At 36.3% G+C, this 19,364-nt stretch overlaps 9 protein-coding genes across 9 annotated transcripts; 4 read left to right on the top strand and 5 right to left on the bottom strand.

The window, feature by feature from the left end:
- Positions 1 to 549: 549 nt before the first annotated feature.
- PHYBLDRAFT_67046 (Homeodomain-like DNA binding domain-containing transcription factor) lies at positions 550 to 1,452 on the bottom strand (the record flags this gene model as incomplete). The annotated part of the gene is made up of 2 exons (XM_018441726.1): positions 550 to 947; positions 1,194 to 1,452. 2 exons carry the CDS (start codon positions 1,450 to 1,452, stop codon positions 550 to 552), a joined length of 657 nt encoding a protein of 218 aa, XP_018286982.1.
- A 650-nt stretch (positions 1,453 to 2,102) lies between these two features.
- Positions 2,103 to 6,512, top strand: PHYBLDRAFT_116724 (hypothetical protein; the record flags this gene model as incomplete). The annotated part of the gene is made up of 4 exons (XM_018428537.1): positions 2,103 to 2,249; positions 2,336 to 3,749; positions 3,830 to 4,036; positions 4,135 to 6,512. The coding sequence occupies 4 exons, from the start codon at positions 2,103 to 2,105 to the stop codon at positions 6,510 to 6,512; spliced, it is 4,146 nt and encodes a 1,381-aa protein (XP_018286981.1).
- A 1,037-nt stretch (positions 6,513 to 7,549) lies between these two features.
- PHYBLDRAFT_116847 (hypothetical protein) lies at positions 7,550 to 8,026 on the bottom strand (the record flags this gene model as incomplete). The annotated part of the gene is made up of 2 exons (XM_018428548.1): positions 7,550 to 7,708; positions 7,874 to 8,026. Coding segments are annotated over 2 exons (312 nt in total), but the record flags the coding sequence as incomplete, so codon positions are not given.
- Positions 8,027 to 9,147: 1,121 nt separating this feature from the next.
- On the top strand, positions 9,148 to 10,331 carry PHYBLDRAFT_127304 (hypothetical protein). The gene is made up of 4 exons (XM_018429155.1): positions 9,148 to 9,373; positions 9,474 to 9,595; positions 9,712 to 9,773; positions 9,889 to 10,331. The coding sequence occupies exons 1-4, from the start codon at positions 9,178 to 9,180 to the stop codon at positions 10,034 to 10,036; spliced, it is 528 nt and encodes a 175-aa protein (XP_018286979.1). The 5' UTR covers positions 9,148 to 9,177; the 3' UTR covers positions 10,037 to 10,331.
- A 5-nt stretch (positions 10,332 to 10,336) lies between these two features.
- On the bottom strand, positions 10,337 to 11,971 carry PHYBLDRAFT_127300 (hypothetical protein). Its single transcript, XM_018429154.1, has 5 exons — positions 11,906 to 11,971; positions 11,670 to 11,762; positions 11,517 to 11,530; positions 11,264 to 11,390; positions 10,337 to 11,138 (listed from the first exon to the last, which is right to left on the bottom strand). Exons 1-5 carry the CDS (start codon positions 11,928 to 11,930, stop codon positions 10,480 to 10,482), a joined length of 918 nt encoding a protein of 305 aa, XP_018286978.1. The 5' UTR covers positions 11,931 to 11,971; the 3' UTR covers positions 10,337 to 10,479.
- Positions 11,972 to 12,429: 458 nt separating this feature from the next.
- PHYBLDRAFT_159993 (hypothetical protein) lies at positions 12,430 to 13,504 on the bottom strand. Its single transcript, XM_018434095.1, has 2 exons — positions 13,469 to 13,504; positions 12,430 to 13,022 (listed from the first exon to the last, which is right to left on the bottom strand). Exons 1-2 carry the CDS (start codon positions 13,496 to 13,498, stop codon positions 12,630 to 12,632), a joined length of 423 nt encoding a protein of 140 aa, XP_018286977.1. The 5' UTR covers positions 13,499 to 13,504; the 3' UTR covers positions 12,430 to 12,629.
- A 724-nt stretch (positions 13,505 to 14,228) lies between these two features.
- Positions 14,229 to 15,317, top strand: PHYBLDRAFT_183027 (hypothetical protein; the record flags this gene model as incomplete). The annotated part of the gene is made up of 3 exons (XM_018438711.1): positions 14,229 to 14,249; positions 14,680 to 15,094; positions 15,198 to 15,317. 3 exons carry the CDS (start codon positions 14,229 to 14,231, stop codon positions 15,215 to 15,217), a joined length of 456 nt encoding a protein of 151 aa, XP_018286976.1. The 3' UTR covers positions 15,218 to 15,317.
- Positions 15,318 to 15,930: 613 nt separating this feature from the next.
- On the bottom strand, positions 15,931 to 16,809 carry PHYBLDRAFT_178141 (hypothetical protein; the record flags this gene model as incomplete). The annotated part of the gene is made up of 2 exons (XM_018437957.1): positions 16,419 to 16,809; positions 15,931 to 15,937 (listed from the first exon to the last, which is right to left on the bottom strand). The coding sequence occupies exons 1-2, from the start codon at positions 16,790 to 16,792 to the stop codon at positions 15,931 to 15,933; spliced, it is 381 nt and encodes a 126-aa protein (XP_018286975.1). The 5' UTR covers positions 16,793 to 16,809.
- A 1,475-nt stretch (positions 16,810 to 18,284) lies between these two features.
- On the top strand, positions 18,285 to 19,213 carry PHYBLDRAFT_188518 (hypothetical protein). The gene has a single exon (XM_018439524.1). The coding sequence runs from the start codon at positions 18,359 to 18,361 to the stop codon at positions 18,752 to 18,754; it is 396 nt and encodes a 131-aa protein (XP_018286974.1). The 5' UTR covers positions 18,285 to 18,358; the 3' UTR covers positions 18,755 to 19,213.
- The last annotated feature ends 151 nt before the right edge of the window (positions 19,214 to 19,364 follow it).

Below are 19,364 nucleotides of genomic sequence, written 5' to 3'. Positions count from 1 at the left end.
TAGCATATGATTTAAAATAAAAGGTATCTAAGCTCATATTTTGAGTAACTCTGTCATATTTTGCGTTCTATTTAGTTCCTAGGTTACGGAGCCTCATGGTACCCTATGCGACAATTGTCTTTATACTTATGCATATCAATACACATTTATGAAATCTTGTCATGTAAATTATATATACTAATTCCTAAATTAGTGTTCAAAAAAAATATGAAAGAAATACAGTCACAATCAAAAACGTTTCGACCTCTGAGCCCAAAAAATGCATGAGAGAAATCATGGCATGTATTCAACATGCAACTGCTCCTCAGTAATAAAAGCTAAAGCATTCAAACTTCAAATAAAAGATTATATATATGTTTATTATTGAAATATAGAAAAAAATAAAAGATCAATATTTTGTATGACCTCCTTTGGCCTCAATTACAGCCTGGCATCGATGCTGCATGCTTCCGGCCAAAGTTGACGAAAGTTCGAGACCTATCCTTCGCCACTCTCGTAGCATTACAACCTTCAGATCTTCAACATTGTTAATACTGGCCCTCTCGTCACTCATGCGCCTCTCGAGAGCCCACCAGAGATGCTCGATGGGGTTGAGATCCGGGCTTTGAGCGGGCCAGTAGTCAAAACCTCGGATCTCATGGCTATCTTTCCACCACCTCGAGTACGACCCAGTATGACAGCTGGCGTTGTTCTCTTGGAACACGAAGCTCCTGGTTTGTTCCCGCGAAAGATTTTGGAACCAAGGAAGTTCTGAGCCAAAGTGTTCACGTATTGGTCTTGGTTTACGTTACCATCTAGGAACACCAAAGGGCCAAAACCACCGGCCCAGAAACAGCTCCAGATCATCACACTACCCTTCCCCCACTTGGTTCCTTCGATGATATTTTCTTCCTTGAACCTTTCACCGACTTTCCTGATAGCTCTAGCTCCTCCATCATTACGCTCAACTGTGAACCGTGATTCATCTGACCACACTACACCTCTCCACTGGTCATCTGTCCAATTCACATGCTCACGGGCCCATTCCAGCCTTCTTTTCTTGTGGCTTTCGGTTAAAGCTGGCTTGTGAGCTACGATATATGATCCGAAGCCCAAACGCTTCAGACAACTGATTATTGTCTTTCTGCAGACAAATACCTCCATGTTCTTTAAGGAAGCCCTTAGCCTAGAAAATGAGGCAAAGGGGTCCTTACGAACTATTTGAACAAGGTGTCTTTCTGTCCTCTCGTCAATCTTTCTAGGTCGTCCGGACCCTTTTCTTGGCTCGGGCGATCCTGTCTCGTCCACTCTCTTAATGATGTACTTGACAGTTGACAGACTCATGCCAACCACCAATGAAATCTGGGTCGCCCCGTAATTTGCTAAATGCATGTACATGATGCATCCGTATTTATAGGGATCGGCCTTTTCATATGATCCGTGGGTGTTTTCTGATGAATTTGCGTCTTGCATGTTGGATTTGATTAATAATATTGGGAGAAAACAATGTTTTTATTTTTATTTTTTCGATTTTTTTTAGGCATTTTTTGCGGGGGTCGAAACGTTTTTGATTGTGAGTGTATACGGAAATTAAAGGATAAGCAACTATTATATAAATAAATGGTTGAGTATAAAATTGGTTGTGGAATATAATTTATAAAATTTGCTAGTCTAATATTTATGAAATTAAACTAATCATAGGTCATTGTATCGCGTATCAAATCGACAAATATATCCTATAAAAAATCTTTCTTAAGCTCTTTTTCTCTTACCTTCCACTTGACATATAAATATATATACATATATTTTATTTTAAAAACCTTAAGAGATGGTAGACAGTCATCCTCTCGACGACCCGCCATTAAATAACAATGACAATGGACTAAATCGTCACTCTAATACTCTGTCCACAGATACTAGAGTTGAAGAACCGATTGGCAAAAAAGGAACGTTTGGCGAACCAGAATGTAATGCAGTTAATATTGAAGGTAAATCATATCATTCGGATAGCTTATTAGCGGTACAGGATCAATAATAAACTTTTTTTGATATAAATTCCTATAGAGGCCACTCATGAATATAAGAAACTCCAGCGAGAATTAACTGCGATTAGTCGAAAGTCGATGGATGCTTCCAACGTTGAAGCGGGTATTACCACATCAGAAGAATTTAAGCTTGACGAATTTTTGAATGGTGTAACTTCTAAACTTGATGAAGCTGGTCGGCGTTTGAAGCATATTGGTGTCATTTGGAAAAACCTGGTTGTAAAGGTAAAATATATATGTATATGTATATAAGAAAAGTCTGCTTATTCGATAATATAATCCATACTTTATCAATTCTTGTTATTCTATAGGGTGTTGGAGCCGAAGCCAATACAATTGCTACTGTTGCAAGTTTTCCGCTTTCAATACTTGGAATATTAAAGAACATGTTCAATAAGACAAAGATATCAGAAAAAGTTATTCTTCGTGATCTTACCGGGTTCTGTAAAGATAGTGAGATGTTACTCATTCTCGGTCGCCCCGGTTCTGGCTGCACAACCCTTCTGAAGATTATATCAAATATGCGCAAATCTTACACTGATATCGAAGGAGAAGTATCCTATGGAGGTATTGACCCGAGGACATTTGCTGAACAATACCGTGGTCAAGTTTGTTACAACGAAGAAGAAGATCAGCATTACCCCACTCTTACCACCAAGCAGACCCTCCAATTCGCACTGCGAACAAAGACTCCTAGAGCCAGACTTCCTAACGAAACTAAACGTGAATTTGTGAACCATCTTCTTTATATGCTCGGAAACATGCTTGGTCTGACAAAACAGATGAACACTATGGTTGGTAACGCTTTTTTACGCGGACTTTCTGGAGGTGAACGCAAGCGCCTTTCGATTGCTGAACAAATGGCAGCATCCAGTACAATCAATTGCTGGGATTGCTCAACCCGTGGTCTAGATGCAGCCTCTGCTCTGGATTTCGTCCGATCCCTTCGTGTTATGACAGACGTCCTTCACAGAACAACAGTCGCGACTCTTTATCAAGCATCTAATAGTATATACGATCTTTTTGACAAGGTCATCCTTCTTGATGATGGTTATTGTCTCTATTTTGGCCCCGTAGCTCAGGCCAAGCCATACTTTGAAAACATGGGCTTCTTTTGTCCTCTACGCAAATCGACACCCGACTTCTTGACAGGTATATGCAATCCACTGGAGAGAGAATTTCAGCCAGGATGCGAAAATTCGGTCCCACAGTTCGCACACGAATTCCATGAGCGTTACCTGTCATCAGATATTTATCAATATATGATGAATGAGCTGGAAGAGTACGACGCCTTGTTTAAAAATGATGGCCAAGCACAAGAATTTAAGGAGGCAATAAATGAAGAGCACCAAAAGCGTGCTCCTAAAAAGAGCCCTTTTATCGCAACATTCAATCAACAAGTCATGGCACTTCTGATCCGCCAATATCACTTACTCATCAAGGACAAAGAAGCTCTTATTTCTCGCTATGGTACCATTCTGATCCAATCTTTAATCACAGCATCTTGTTTCTTCAAACTACCGTTAACCGGTACTGGCGCATTCTCTCGCGGTGGTGCTCTTTTCTTCTCTGTCATATTCAACGCATTCGTTTCTCAGACTGAGCTTGTTCGGTTTTTGACAGGTCGCCCTGTTCTAGAGAAACACAAACAGTATGCTCTCTACCGACCTTCTGCGTTTTACATTGCCCAGATGATTATGGATATTCCGTACGCACTTGCTCAAGGTTAGAAGTCCTTACTTTTATGTATCTATATAAAATTGTATATGTTTGGATAAGATCTAATTCAACTATATCTTTTGTAGTTGCTCTTTTCGCTGTATGCTCTTATTTTATGATGGGTCTTAACCTCACGGCCGGAAGGTTCTTCACTTACTTTATCGTTTTGTTCTTTATCAATATGGCCATGAACGGCTTTTTCCGTTTCTTTGGCACCATAACTACTAGTTTCTTCCTGGCCACTCAACTCTCTGGTGTAGTACTAGTTTCGGCGGTTACATATATAGGATACAGTGAGTACTCGGATGCAAACATACGTGTATGCCTAAACGCCTATATTTCTACCCTTTTATTCCGTGTACTCTGTATCATACTTACATGTCCTTAATAGCAATTCCGTACCCAAAAATGCATCCATGGCTGTACTGGATCTACTGGGCAAACCCATTGGCCTATGGATATAAGTCTCTTTTGATTAACGAGATGAATGGTCAAAGGTACTCGTGTGAAGGTCCTGGAAATGCTGTTCCATATGGTCCGGGTTATGACAACTGGGATTACAAGGTGTGTACTATGACCGGTGGCGTTCCTGGCCAAAATTATGTCAAGGGTGAATCCTACCTTCTTCAAGAACTGACATATCGACCCTGGGAAGCCTGGGCACCTGACTTTATTGTAGTTGTAGCCTTCTTCCTACTCTTTACTGCTATGTGTTGTCTTGCTATGGAATTTATCGATTCGGGTGGAGTTGGAAACACTACAAAATACTACAAGCCTGGTAAAGCACCCAGGCCTCGTACTGATGAAGAGGAAAACGAGCGTCGCAAGCGTCTTGCCAAGATCACTGATGAGATGGATGCGATTTCAACTGGTACTACCTTTTCGTGGCAAGGCGTCAATTATACTGTCCCTATAAAAGGTGGTAGCTTGCAGCTTCTTAATAGTGTCAATGGAATTGTCAAGCCCGGTCACCTTACGGCTCTCATGGGTTCTTCTGGTGCGGGCAAGACCACTCTTTTGGATGTTTTAGCTCGTCGAAAAACTACAGGTGTGGTCGAGGGTAATATTTTTCTCAATGGTGAAGCGCTTATGAACGATTTCGAGCGTATTACTGGCTATTGTGAACAGATGGATGTCCATCAGCCTGCTGTCACTGTCCGTGAAGCTCTGCGTTTTTCTGCCTACCTTCGCCAAGATGAATCTGTCCCCAAAGCTGAAAAAGATGATTACGTTGAGAAGATTATTCAATTGCTCGAAATGGAAGACATTTCGGATGCCCAGATTGGCATGGTTGAACGTGGCTCTGGTATTTCTGTAGAAGAGCGAAAGCGTCTTACGATTGGTATGGAACTAGTCGGAAAACCTCAACTTTTGTTTCTCGATGAGCCTACATCGGGTCTTGATGCCCAAAGCTCCTACAACATTGTTCGTTTCATTCGCAAGCTTGCTGATGCTGGGTGGCCTGTTCTCTGTACCATTCATCAGCCTTCTGCCATTCTATTTGGTCACTTTGACCATCTCTTATTACTCGTCCGTGGCGGAAGGACTGCCTATTACGGCGAGATTGGTCCTGACGCTCATACTATGATCAATTACTTTCAGTCTAATGGTGGTCCTACTTGCCCGCCGGAAGCCAATCCTGCCGAGTATATTCTCGAGGTTGTCGGTGCTGGTACTGCCGGAAAGGCTAATCGCGACTGGGCTGAGGTTTGGGATGGATCTAATGAATCCAAGGCACTAGTGGCCGAGCTTGAGGAAATCGATAAAACTGCAGATAAGAATCCCACCCGAGAGGCTCGTACCTATGCTGCTTCAGCGTGGACTCAGTTCAGACTGGTTCACAACAGAATGGCTCTGGCATATTGGCGTTCGCCCGACTACAATTTCGGTCGCTTCATAAATATTATCTTGACAGCCCTTATTAACGGCTTTACGTTTTGGAAACTTGGATCGTCTTCCTCGGATATGCAAAACAAGCTCTTTGCGTTGTTTAGTACCTTTATTATGGCCATGACCATTGTTATTCTCTCTCAGCCCAAATTTATGACAGAACGACTCTTCTTCCGCCGTGAATATGCATCTCGATACTACAGCTGGTTTCCATGGGGAATATCAAGTGTCTTGGTTGAAATTCCTTATGTGTTTGTGTTTTCAGCCTTCTTCACGTTTTCATTCTACTGGACTTCGGGTATGGTCAATATAGCCGAGGCTGGTGGATACTTTTATATCATAGTTATTGCGATTGTTATATGGGCTGTCACTCTTGGATTTGTTATTGCTGCCGCCTCTGAGCAGCAAACCATGGCTGCTGTCCTCAATCCTCTGATTATGTCTCTACTTATTCTTTTCTGCGGACTAATGCAACCTGAGTCTGCTATGCCAACTTTTTGGAGAAGATGGATGTATTGGATCGATCCATTCCATTATTATATTGAAGGACTTGCTGTAAACGAACTTGAACATTTAAAGGTTGTTTGTACAGATAGGGATCTTCTCAGATTCTCACCTCCTCCGGGTAAAACTTGTGGCCAATACATGTCAAACTTTTTCGCCTATGGAGGGCTTGGTTACATCGACAATCCAGATGCAGCACAGCCTAAACAGTGTGGCTACTGTAATTACAATTCCGGAAAAGAATACTATACAAAGGTTTATGGCTGGGATGCATCTCACAAGTGGCGTAATTTTGGTATTATTATTTGCTATGTTGCCTTTAATATCCTAGTCTTCCTTGCGTTGGTATATTGGAAGAGAAAAGCCAAACGATAAAAGGAAACCGTTCTGAAGATGTATTTCTTTAAGCTTATTGGACCTTGAGATTATTACTATTATTACTATTATTATTATACATCATTAGAACCTTTATATCTTATCAACCTTCATACTGCTACTTCTTCTTCTTCTTCTTTCTCTTACTGTTTTAAGTTACATTTGGGCATACTATTATTTATTAATTTTTATTTATTTCTGACTGTGTGGATACATGTTGAAATATATATTTTTTACTTTATTTTAATATGTCTAGTGTTTTCGATATATCCATTAGTTTCAATAGAGTATAATCCCTGTGGCTTTCATACATGTTATTGATAAAGTGCATGCTTTTCAGTACATTAACAATCAAAACATTTTGGGTTACAACCAGTCTACCATCAAACTAAATTTAAGCTGAGAAGCGGTTCCAATATTAGATTCTTTTATTGTTACTCTTCCTTAGAATGACAAACATCTTGACTATCAATACAATAAAATAGGTACAGCATAATAAACCTCCAGATCTATCGACTACAACACTTCACATTATTCTGTAAATATAAGTACGACTTTCTGTGCTTTTCTTGGTGTTGGTGTGGGAGTTGAAGTGAGTATTTTCTTTGTTATAATACAAAGGGTAGATAAATCAAGTATTGTATTTACGCAAGAGGGCTAATATCAATGCATGCAGTGGGCAACTTTAAATAAATTAATAGCATTTTGATGACTCAAGAAGATAAAGAGCTATAAAGAAAAGTAAAAATCTTGGGTCTATAATAGTTATGTACTTAGTGAAAGAGAACGTGCTTAACTATGGCTACAAGATAGAAATGATAATGATTATAATATCATATTACTCTTGTTCCATATAAACCCTCGCCCATTTTTTGCCCGATATTTTATTAACTTGATATACTAGTACAATATCACTCACTCAAGCATAGATATAATTTATATATATATAAAAAAAGGCACAAGTTTATTATTTTATGGGTGAAAATAATACCAATTCACGACAAGATTGAGTTTATTTAAAATGTGTTTTTGGTACCCTATTTCTTAGTTTCGCCGTGGATTGCGATACGGTAAGGGTAGATTTCGTACTTTTCCCAAACCTTGCCTTTGTAGTAAGGATCGTTTTCGATTCTATCCTTGAGCTGTTCGACAGAATCACTCCAGGCAATTATAGCACTGCCAGTCATTTTTCCAGACTGTAAATATTAAGAGAAAAAGAAGAAGCGCATCGAGATATATATATATATATATATATATATATATATATATATAAAGTGTGATTAATATTTATTAAATGTATGTATGAATAATACCAATATAAAGTAAAAAGTGTAAAACTAAAGCTGTGGATGATGTTTTACCTCGTGAGAATCCAAGGTGGCACCGCCAACATACACAAGACCTTGTTTATTAATCTCGGTGATCTCAACAAGATGTTGATTTCTGACAGCCATGCGGCGTTCAAGACAACCGGGATCAGTAAAGTCTTTGGCGATAACCAAGTATGAATACTTGCCTTTTTTTACAAATACAAAGTTAAAATGATAATAAAAACAGGTGTGTGAATATATCTTGGTTTAGTTTAGTTTATTTTTATTTTTCATTTTTTTAGAGCAAAACTTGGTAGATGAGTTACCGGAATCTGTAGCAGTAGAGTAAGCAAATCTCTGCTTGAATGCAGCAGTGATGGCTGGACGTGTCAGGAATGCCTTGTTCATGTCGTGAGAAGAGTTGGTAAAGTTTCCCTGGTTATTTCAACAGGGACCCTCTGTAATAAGAATAATGATGATGGCAATAATGATTTATTTCCATTTTAGTATATGTTCTTGTTTTAGGTATATCTTGGAGGAAATTTATGTGTAACAAGAAGGCCTTTTTTTTTTTGAAGCATTAAAAATAACGATATGAATATCAAAAGAGTATAAATATACATGTGTGTGTGCGTATAGTGGGGTGAATTGATTGGGTTCTAAACAAGTCCGGTGTTTTGTGTAAAAAACAGAATTTATTTTTATACCTTGATTTTATATGGAAAAAAGTAAATGTGTTCTAAACATAGATTGTATTGTCTCTCTATCTCTCTCTCTGTCTCTGTCTATCCAGCTATATATTTGACACGAGGTTTGAATTTAAACAAATCATATATAGATAATAATAAGAAAGAAAAGGATAATAAAAGGGTGAAAATGAGGGTTGAAGATGAGGAGTTTGTTCCCTGGTTCATTTAATGTATCAACTATTATCCACAAAAAACTAAGAGGTCTCACAATCAAGTAATTGGACTACTGGTATCTTGTGGATTTTGTTGGTAAAGAAGATATATATATATATATCTTGATTAGTTTCTGCACCTTACTATTTTCATTAATTGGATCAAGAATCTGCGCAGTGCTCTTCCTTTATATATATTTATATATATATTTTAAAGGGCTTACATAAATATCCTTCCCATTCCGCGGAAATCCTTGATTCTTACCGCGGATATAAAAATAAAAATTTCAAAAAAAAAAACAGAACAAGGCTATTTCTTTTTGGCACTATGCTTGTGCTTGTGAGCCACTACAAGATTACATACAAGCATATATAAAAGAGTTGGTCGCTGGTTATCTTGCACCTCTCTATCTCTCTTTGTCCTCTCAATTCAATTCGACCCAGCACTCTAACCATGACCTGCATCACACTCACAGAAACCAGACCCTCTACTCTCTTCTCTCCCAAGCTCATCTCTCCAGAGGTTCAGAACTCTTTACCAAATGGCTATCTCTTGAGACCTCTCAAAAGAGACGACTACAAGAAGGGTGTTCTCGAGATCCTAGCACAACTATCGACAGTTGGAGAGATTACCCAGAAACAATTTGAAGGTAAATCAAATTCTATACAACGTTCTTTCTTTATTTTACTTGCCTTTGTATCAACCCAAAAAAGATATATATTAAAATTATATCTTTTTTCTTTCTATAGAACGCTTCGACCTCATGCAAAATCTCGGCAGCTATTATCTCATAGTCATTGAAGACAATGATAGAATTGTTGCATGTGCTACGTTGATAATCGAATACAAGCTTCTCCATGGTTGTGGCAAGGTACCAAAGAGAAATATAATGAAAAATACCTTCAATAGACCAACAAATACATAGATAATTTAAAGAAAAATAAGACAAGGCAGCAACCAAATATTAATAATTGAGTATTTCTATAGACTGGTCACATCGAGGATGTTGTTGTACATGACTCACAGCGTGGTAAACGATTAGGCCAAAGGTACATTAGATATATAAAAAGAAAGAATAGTGTGGATAATTGGATTAAATATAAACATAATTTATTATTTATTTATTTATTTATTTATTGTGTATCTTTCTTATCTGCTCTTTAGACTCATTGAACAGATCAACCACATGGCAAAATCCCTTGGTTGTTACAAATCTATTCTCAACTGCAACCAGCACAATGTCCCATTTTATGAAAAATGCAACCTCAGCCTGGCAAACGTGCAGATGGCACACTACTTTGACCGAGATTAATAACAATCTCTATTCTTTATTCTTTATTTTTTTTTATATATATTTTGGTTTTTTTTGTATTAAATCCAAGCAAATCAAATTAGACAATTTGATGTTAGAATAGCTCATTACACCTGTACCTTACCCATACCTGCACCTTCAACTACACCTTCACCTACATCTACACACAAAATGCATATACACACCCTCACACACATAAACAATCAATCAATCAATCAATCAATCAATCAATCAATCGATCGATATTTTTTATCAATTTGCCAGTTTATCGGTCAATATTTGTCAATCACCACCTAAAATGTTGAAACATTTGTAACTTCTTTATTTGATACCACCAACAAATATAATATGTCTTTTTTCTTGTTATACCAATGTCTCTCTCTCTTTTTATATGCACAACACATCATATCAAATCACATCATTGTACATCACTACTACTAATATTAGTCTCCAAGATGAGCAACCTTCAAGTCACACACATCTTCTGGAGCAGGTCCAGGGCGTTCGATAACACCGGCCTTGATCAAAGTCGACACAGTGACTTGGATAGCCTGGCGAGAGACAAGTGTAGGATCGGCAGCATAATGGACAGTCTTGAACCAGCTTCGGACATCCTGCTCAGGGTAGTCTAGGATACTCATGATACGCTCAACTGACTCGTTTTCTTTTTGGTCTATAAACAACTCTGTGGCCTTTTGGATGGCCAGAATTGCCTGTTTGATTTGATCAGAGTTGCTGGATTCGAGCAAGTCGGTGTGGGCCGCAAACAGGAACGCGGGCCAAGGAGGGGTGATCTGGCCAATACGCTTGACCTCTCCGGAATCATGGTAAGGCTTTGTGGTAAAGGTCTCCCACATGAAGAAATCAGACGACAGGTCGTTGACCGCATCGCGCATGGCCTTGAAGTTGTTCAGTACAGTAAAGTCGAACGGTTCGCCTGTAGCCGTCTTGTTGTTGTTGTTGTTCAACCATCCTTGCTGGTCAGCAAGTACATAGGCCATAATGTGTGAACCAGATCCAATACGAGAAATGGCGGCGTCTGACTTGGAGAGGGTATCGATTGAACGGTGCTTAGATTCAGCACCTGTGGAGATTGCCCAACCTTTTTAAAAATAATAAAAATAATATATATGTGTGTATCAGTATCAATAACAATATTCAATATTCAATAGTAAAGAATAAGAATTAAAAAACTAAAAAGAAAAATACAAGGCATGCTTTACTTACAAAGTGGTGCATCGACATAGGTACCGACAATCTTGTACCAATCTTGGCCCTTGGCGATGCCGGCTACTAGACCTTCTGTCAAAGCAATGGCAATATCAAGCTCTTTATCTTTAAGCTTTTGGGTCATCTATGGTTATGTATTAAAAGTAAGAAAAGATTATTATGGACTTTAAAACTGACACAAGATATACACGTGTATGTACATGTCTATGCATATTTGATAAGACTTTTAAGCATTGTTTTCACTACATACTTCACCAGTACCACCTAAATAATTTTAGACAGATAAACAAAACAAACAATTAAGCAAGTTTAGTCGAAGTAATTTTTTTTTAAAAAAAAATACACTTTAAATAAGTGTGTGTGGAAGGAGAGTGATTATCTTGTGTGAATAAATTATACTTGCCTGGGCAGCATACAAGCTCAACGTCAACCTTGTTGTCTTTAAAGAAGCCATTGTCTCTAGCAATGTAAAGAGGAGTTGAAAAGTGCTCGGGTACTAATAAAATAATGCAAATAAGAATAAGAGTAAGAAAAAGAAAAAGAATTCTTGAGTTTCTAAATATAACAATATAGTTTCCTGACATGTAGTAATGCTGACTAGACTTTGACATTCTAGTATACTCTTTAACTATTCAGTACCGTAACCAATGCGGACAGGAGACATATTCTTAATGGAGAGCTTTGAGATTCCTTTTTTCTTATAACTTCAAATAAACGAAAAGAAAAGTAAAATAAAATAATATAATATAAACTCCCCTATTTATACTATATATTTATTATATAGTAATTACTCATATCTCTTTTTTTTTTATCCTTCTATTCAATCAGGTACAAAATATTCCCATCACAATTAAGTAATAGATATGCGTCATCAAACCATTGAACCTATTTAACACATAAGTTTCCCTTTTCCTTTTGTACATATAGACATAAAGTGCATTTTACACTATAAATACCACGATACAAATACAATGATAAGCAGCTCAAAATCACACTTCTTTATCATTACATTTCCAACTTCCTTCCTCTAACCCGCCACGTTCGACTCTTAAAACATTCATTATAACCTTAATTATCACAACTTCCATATCATTCTTTTTGTATGCCAGCCCTCAGAGAAAAAAAGTAAAAATAATAAAGAAAAAGAGAGAGTCTTTTTTTTTGGGTTGATGTTTGTGATGTTGTTTTGTTTATATATGTATATCTTTGAAACCGTTACAAAATGTGTGATAAGCAGAATAAAAAAAAAAGTTTGAAGAATTAAAGAAGAATGAAAATGAAGAATACAAAAATGAATTTTTTTTTCCATCTTCTTGATCTTGTCTTTGATTCCTTTCTTTCTTCTTGTTTTTTTTTGATTCTTTTAACGGTAAGACTTCTGGAAACGGGCACGGGCACCGGGACCACCGAACTTCTTGGGCTCGCAACGACGGGGATCGGCAACGAGGAGGGTACGGTCGTACTGGACAAGGATGTCCTTGATCTCCTTCTTGGAGGCCTCATCGACGTACTTCTGGTAGAAGGCAACGATAGCCTTGGCAAGAGCCTGACGGATAGCGTAGATCTGGGAGGTGTGACCACCACCGTTTACGCGAATGCGGATGTCAACGTTGGAGAAACGCTCCTCACCGAGCAGGAGGATGACCTCGTAGACCTTGAACTTGAGAATCTCAGGCTCGAGGAGAGCGAGGGGGGAACCGTTGACTCTAACGAGACCACGTCCGCGCTTGCAGTGAGCAACAGCAGTGGCGGTTTTCTATAAAGAGAAAAAAAAACAAAGAAGTTAATATATGTTTAAAAATTTTTATTTTGTCAATTTTAAATAAATGCATATGAAATGTTTGTCGAATCCCAAATATTCATTTCACTTTATGCGCTAATTCTATAATGTCTAATATGCATAAAGAGGTCGTTGTCGTCGTAATTATTGATGATAATAAGGCTATGGTAATGTCGTTTAAGGTATGTCGATTCTCCCTGTATGTTGAATTGTTGAGGTATCTTCTTTTTCTTCTTCTTTTTGTGGTCGAAATGGTGAATTGTTGAATTACAGTACAAATATTGAAATGCTTATAGTTTCTAAAGTTCTTTTTATTTTTTTATTTTTTTTTGATGCAAGTAAATTGCAAAATTGTTCCAAAATGTCTTGCTTGTCTGTTGTCTAGAATAAAAAAAAAAGAAAGCTTTTTTTTTATAACACACCTTGCGACCAAAAGTTTGAACGGCTTCCATTTTAATCTATCAAGACAAAATGACAATTACAAAAAAATATATATATCATTTAAAGATCGAATGGGCGAGTTAGCTTTTGAAATATATAATTTTATTTTGTCGGTGTGGATGGATAGATCGATATATATATGGATAGATAGATAGATAACACCATAGTAAGGGTAATAATGGTAGTAATAGTAATAGCAGTAGTAGTAGTAAACATACCTTTAATTGAGAGAAGGAAACAAGTCTAGTGGGGAGGTGGAGATGGTACTTTGAAGGCTCGGTTGGGGGGGCGATTCATCCTCTCTCTGTCGCCTTTCCGGCACAAAAATAACCTCTCACTAGTAAGTTTGCCTTGTAACATTAGTGGGCCGGCTCAAAGTGAACATTAGCTGTCTACCCGGACAGCGTACTAGCTGGACCGAAAAATATCTTGGTCCGATCCGGGTTTACTTTGAACAAGGCCCTTTTGTAATTTTTTTTATATTGTACGGACCTTTTTTTTTTTTTTTTTTCTTGTGAGATGTCCTTGAATTACCTGGCTGGGGCCTGCAATCTACTGAGTTCCTTCTCTATTCTTTAGCTATGGTGAGTTAACGGTCTACTATTTTATACAAAAAAAAAATACACACAAAGATGTATATCAAACGACACACAAGACTTCCACCCCATATCCATCCAATGTAGAATGTTCTTTGAAGATAGCTGTTGGATAGACTATCGATGGCTAGCTTTAATTGAAAAAATGACTTGGATGGATGCATGTGTGTGCCTGTTAGGCGTGTATATTGGGGGGAGGCGAGGGGGAAAGTACTTGGAAGTTTTGTGTGTATAGTTTTTCTATTATAGAGCATTCTTCTTGTCTTTCCTTTGATTGTACTTGTGTTTGTACTTGTACTTGTACTTGTACTTGTACCTGTTACTTTCGAGAATAATAAGAAAATGTTCCTTAATTAATTTTTTTTACATGGTCTTTATTAAAATCATAATGACATGAGAAATTTAAATCTAATCTATTTATCCATCTTTAAATTTTTTTGTATATATTCTATTTTGAAAACCTTTGATAATATTATTATTACCACCACCACAACAACATCAATATTATCATCATCAATAATCTACCATTACCATCAATTACAATCCATCAACAACAACAACAACAACAATTATGATGCTATTCTTCATAATAATAGCCTACTAGACTCCACCACAACAGAAAGAAGCGTGGACACGTCTCTGCCGGTCACGGTCGTGTTGGCAAGCACAGAAAGCATCCTGGTGGTCGTGGTCTTGCTGGTGGTCAGCACCACCATCGTATCAACATGGATAAGTACCATCCTGGTTACTTCGGTAAGGTCGGTATGCGTCACTTCCACTTGAAGCAGAACCAGTACTGGCGTCCTATTGTCAACCTCGATTCTCTCTGGTCTTTGGCCGGTGAGGGTGTCCGCGAGAAGTACAAGAACACCGAGAAGGTTCCCGTCATCGATGCTCTCCAGCACGGTTACGGCAAGGTCCTTGCCAAGGGTGACATCTCCCAGGCTGCCATTGTCCGCACCCGCTTCGTATCCCGTCGCGCTGAGGAGAAGATCAAGGCTGCTGGTGGTGGTAAGTTTTCTGTTTTTTTTTTTTTAAAAAAAAAAAAGTGAAATACTATTATGTAAAGTAAGAGCGGTTATACTAAAGCTTGTTTCCATTTTTTTTCTTGTAGTTGTCGAGCTCATTGCTTAAATATATATACACACCTATGTATATGTATATATCAAACCATTTGATCTCAATAAAATAAAAACTTTATAGAACTGCCTTGTTCTTAAATGTATAATCCTTTAAAGAAATATTTTCAAGTGTATGTGTGTGTGTTTTGTTGAGATAGAGAGATGATAGCTTGTAAGGATTTTCTTTATGTTGATACTGTTGTCATTAGTATGGTATGGTTTGCAACTATTGTTGTCTCAGTGTGTCCATAATGGCTATTGCTATGGCTTGAAATTAAACCTAGCAATTTTATTTTTTTATTTTATTTTTTAGATTTTACCCCTCCATTCATAGAAACCATATATTCTAAAAGAAGAATGAATGAAGGCTGTCAATTTTAATTGCCTCGTATATATGAATTATTTATTACATGAATCATCTTGATGAAATCTATAATGCTATGGTCTTATTACATAGCATTTGTATATAATTTTATGATCACCACATTACACCTTTATATTTGTGAATACAATATCTTGGACAAGGCAAAATATGTATGTTTATTAGCCACTGGTCTCTCAATTGTAGAATCTTGCAAAGTGGTACAAGGAATAAAAGAGTACCTCTTTTTCTTTTGTATTTTTATAATTTACATGTTACAAATAAAGTTATCCAAAGGTTCTAAATCTTCACTGCTCAAAAATAACAATATTGAAACGAGTACTTTTATCTCTTTTCCTCCCTTTCTATTTACTTTTTTTTTTGAATTATACTTTTATATACATAATAATTCATATCAAATTGGTCTCTTTTTTTTTGGAATTTCATTTATAAATTGGTACACGAAGCTTTTAGACGGATAACAAATTTGCAAGACGAAAAGTATAATGCTTAAATATGAACAAAATAATAATATTAAAAAAAATGGATTGAAATATGGGTGAAATGGAGAAAGGCATATGAATGGTAATTTATAATTGCCCTTGTGTTTTTCTGTACAGTGAGGTTGTGGTGTAAGTGTGATGGGAGTGTAGTGTAGTATGTGAATATGAATATAAAAAAATAATATAGATAAAAATGAAATCATACATACATATATATATATATATATTATTTCTCTATCTCTTTAACAAAAGAAAGAAAGAAAGAAAGAAAAAAAAGGGCTTCTTTACAAATAGATATATATATTTTTATGATTATTAATTATTGTGTATATATATATATATATTTTTACTTGGAGGAGGTGTACTTGGTGACGGCCTTGGTACCCTCAGAGACGGCGTGCTTGGCCAACTCTCCGGGGAGGATGAGACGGACGGCGGTCTGGATCTCGCGGGAGGAGATGGTGGAACGCTTGTTGTAGGAGGCGAGCTTGGAGGCTTCGGTGGCAATGCGCTCAAAGATATCGTTGACAAAGGAGTTCAAGATGGACATGGCCTTGTTGGAGATACCGGTATCGGGGTGGACCTGCTTGAGGACCTTGTAGACGTAGGAGGAGTAAGTCTCCTTGCGGGTGACTCTCTTCTTCTTTCCATCGGCCTTGACCTTCTTCTCAACAACCTTGGCGGGGGCGCTTGCAGAGGCGGGGGCATCAGTCTTGGGGGCCATTTTTATGATATATGATTTATTATTTTTATAAAAAAAAAGAAGAAATCTAAGTGAAAAGAAATGAAATTTATATATATTTATTTAAATCAAGTTTTTTTTTTTATGATTTTTTTTTTCTATCAAAATCTTACCTTTTCACCCTTCACCCCCCCTAATTTTTTTTTTCACACTTTAATATTGTGACTGTAAATGTCGATGTCCAATATACGTCTATTCTTTCCCTTGCTTTTTTTTTCTCTCTCTTAATTCAATAATAAATAATAATAAAAAAAACTAAATTGACCAATCATAATTAACTATAGATTTAATTATTCACTTTTTTTTTTAATTTATTTTTTATTTTTGCTAATCAAATTTGGGTTTCGTCTATAGTGAATTTTTGTTCAATTGAAGAGAATGTGAATTAAAATGATTGAAAAAAAGTGTCATGAATCAACAAGTGAATGTCTCAATATTTTGTGATAATAATTCACGCCAAATGTCAAAAATAAAAAAATAAAAATAAATCACGTATTCATTAAATGGAAGGCATCACAAAAGTATCATTTTACCCGAATATTGGGATTTTTGTTGTGCTTTGCTTATTTGTTTGTTTGTTTGTTTATTTATTTATTTATTACTGCCACCAATGATACTATTATTCAATTAACGTATTAAAAATAAAATGAAGCCATTTAGATTGAATAAATGAATTTTATTCTATTCAATTATATCACTAAATTCACTCTTCTTTCTTTTTTGATGTTTTCTATTGTTTGTTACTTTAGCTTGCTGATCATAATATAAATAAAAATCTTAAATTACACAAATCTTATACGCGTGTCAATAATAATAATAATATTAGTAGTAGTGGTAGGTGCAATAACCATTCTGTGTGACTGCCTCAAAATCTTAATTTTTTTTTTATTATTTTTTTTTTATATTTTTTTTTCATATATAATTATCTTTGTACGTGTTTTTGAGTACTTTTGACATAATAGTAATAATAAAACTAACACGTATTGACACGTAAATGCACGGTTCTCTATCGATCTATTGAATAATATTTTTATATATAAAAAATAAAAAATAAAATATATATACTATACATATATATTATTATTATTATTATTATTAATATCCATATTTTACTTCTTCCCCCTCCTCCCCCCACTTTTTCTTCAAATTTTTTAGTTTTATTTTTTTTTACAACACCAGCAAACAATAAAAAAAAATAACGTGGCATATTGTCGGAGTATAATTTTAATTGTCTTTTTTTTGGGGGGGTCAGTTTTGTACAAAAAAAATTGGTTTTTTTTTTTTTTTTGAAATGAAACTCGCGCCAAAGGCACCCTCAATTATTATTATTATTTTTTTTCATCAAAAAAAAAAAAAAAAAAAAAAAGAAAATTGGATATTTTTGTGACTTGTTTTAGACGGATAATTCTCAGGAACAATAAATAGTAAAATTCAAGCAAATCTTCAACTTTTCAAACTTCTTTAAAAGCAACCTCTCGCTCTCTCTTTCTTAACTCTTTTCTTTTCTTTAAAAGTAACTTTTTTTTTTTATATAATAAAATATCAAATATGTCTGGAGGAAAATCTGGAGGAAAATCTGCTGCTGGTGCCAAGTCCCAGACCCGTTCTGCTAAGGCTGGTCTCCAGTTCCCCGTCGGTCGTATCCACCGTCTCTTGCGTCGTGGAAACTACGCCCAGCGTGTTGGTGCCGGTGCTCCCGTCTACCTCGCTGCTGTCCTCGAGTACCTCGCTGCCGAAATCCTCGAGTTGGCCGGTAACGCTGCCCGCGACAACAAGAAGTCTCGTATCATCCCCCGTCACTTGCAGTTGGCCATCCGTAACGATGAGGAATTGAACAAGTTGCTCGGTCACGTCACCATTGCCCAGGGTGGTGTCCTCCCCAACATCCACGCCACCTTGTTGCCCACCAAGACCAAGAAGGCCGGTGCTTCCCAGGAAGTTTAAAGAAAAAGAAAAAAAGAAAAAAAAGAAAATAATAATATGATGATAATGATGATGATAATGATGATGATGATGGATTTTCCTACAATATGGAAGAAGCTTCATTTTTTGCTTTATTTTTTATTTTTGTTTTTTACACACGATATTCATCATTCGATTACGATTGGACTTTTTCATCAAACCTCTTTATCCCTACAAGTTCAACGATCTTGACCACCTTTTTTTTTCCATACAACAGAACCACTCACTCACTCACTCACTCACTCATATATACATACATACATACAAAAAAAAAGCATTCAAAAAATAACGTTGATTTTGCCCAACCTCTTGCACAATGTATACACAAAGAAATAATAATTACCCGATATATATTTTTTTTCACTTTTGAAAACTGTAAATAATAATAATAATAATATAATTTTTTTTATTAAAAAAATACTCTTTTTTTTTGGTTTCTTTAATGATGATGAAAATGTGTAAAATATGGTTGTCAAGGTTTCTTTTGTTGTTGTTGCTGTTATTGTTGAAGGACAAGCAATACAGAACAAAAACCAGATTTGTTGATAATCGTATTGTTTTGTTAAAGTAGTTGATATGAAATAATATGAGG

The sequence above is a fragment of the Phycomyces blakesleeanus genome (genome assembly GCF_001638985.1).
Source record: "Phycomyces blakesleeanus NRRL 1555(-) unplaced genomic scaffold PHYBLscaffold_23, whole genome shotgun sequence".
NCBI lineage: Eukaryota > Fungi > Mucoromycota > Mucoromycetes > Mucorales > Phycomycetaceae > Phycomyces > Phycomyces blakesleeanus.
The sequence above is the reverse complement of the archived record's forward strand: the minus strand, read 5'-3'. Positions and strand labels throughout refer to the sequence as shown.

Excerpts from the sequence above, each read along its gene's own strand:
- PHYBLDRAFT_127304 (XM_018429155.1), top strand. The coding sequence starts at position 9,178 with ATGACCTGCATCACACTCACAGAAACCAGACCCTCTACTCTCTTCTCT. Across the intron at positions 9,596-9,711 it reads TTCTCCATGGTTGTGGCAAG|ACTGGTCACATCGAGGATGT; the intron begins GTACCAAAGAGA and ends GTATTTCTATAG. Across the intron at positions 9,774-9,888 it reads GGTAAACGATTAGGCCAAAG|ACTCATTGAACAGATCAACC; the intron begins GTACATTAGATA and ends TCTGCTCTTTAG.
- PHYBLDRAFT_127300 (XM_018429154.1), bottom strand. The coding sequence starts at position 11,930 with ATGTCTCCTGTCCGCATTGGTTACG. Across the intron at positions 11,763-11,905 it reads TCCTGTCCGCATTGGTTACG|TACCCGAGCACTTTTCAACT; the intron begins GTACTGAATAGT and ends TTATTTTATTAG. Across the intron at positions 11,139-11,263 it reads CTATGTCGATGCACCACTTT|GTTGGGCAATCTCCACAGGT; the intron begins GTAAGTAAAGCA and ends ATTTTTAAAAAG.
- PHYBLDRAFT_159993 (XM_018434095.1), bottom strand. The coding sequence starts at position 13,498 with ATGGAAGCCGTTCAAACTTTTGGTCGCAAG. Across the intron at positions 13,023-13,468 it reads TTCAAACTTTTGGTCGCAAG|AAAACCGCCACTGCTGTTGC; the intron begins GTGTGTTATAAA and ends TTCTCTTTATAG.
- PHYBLDRAFT_188518 (XM_018439524.1), top strand. The coding sequence starts at position 18,359 with ATGTCTGGAGGAAAATCTGGAGGAAAATCTGCTGCTGGTGCCAAGTCC.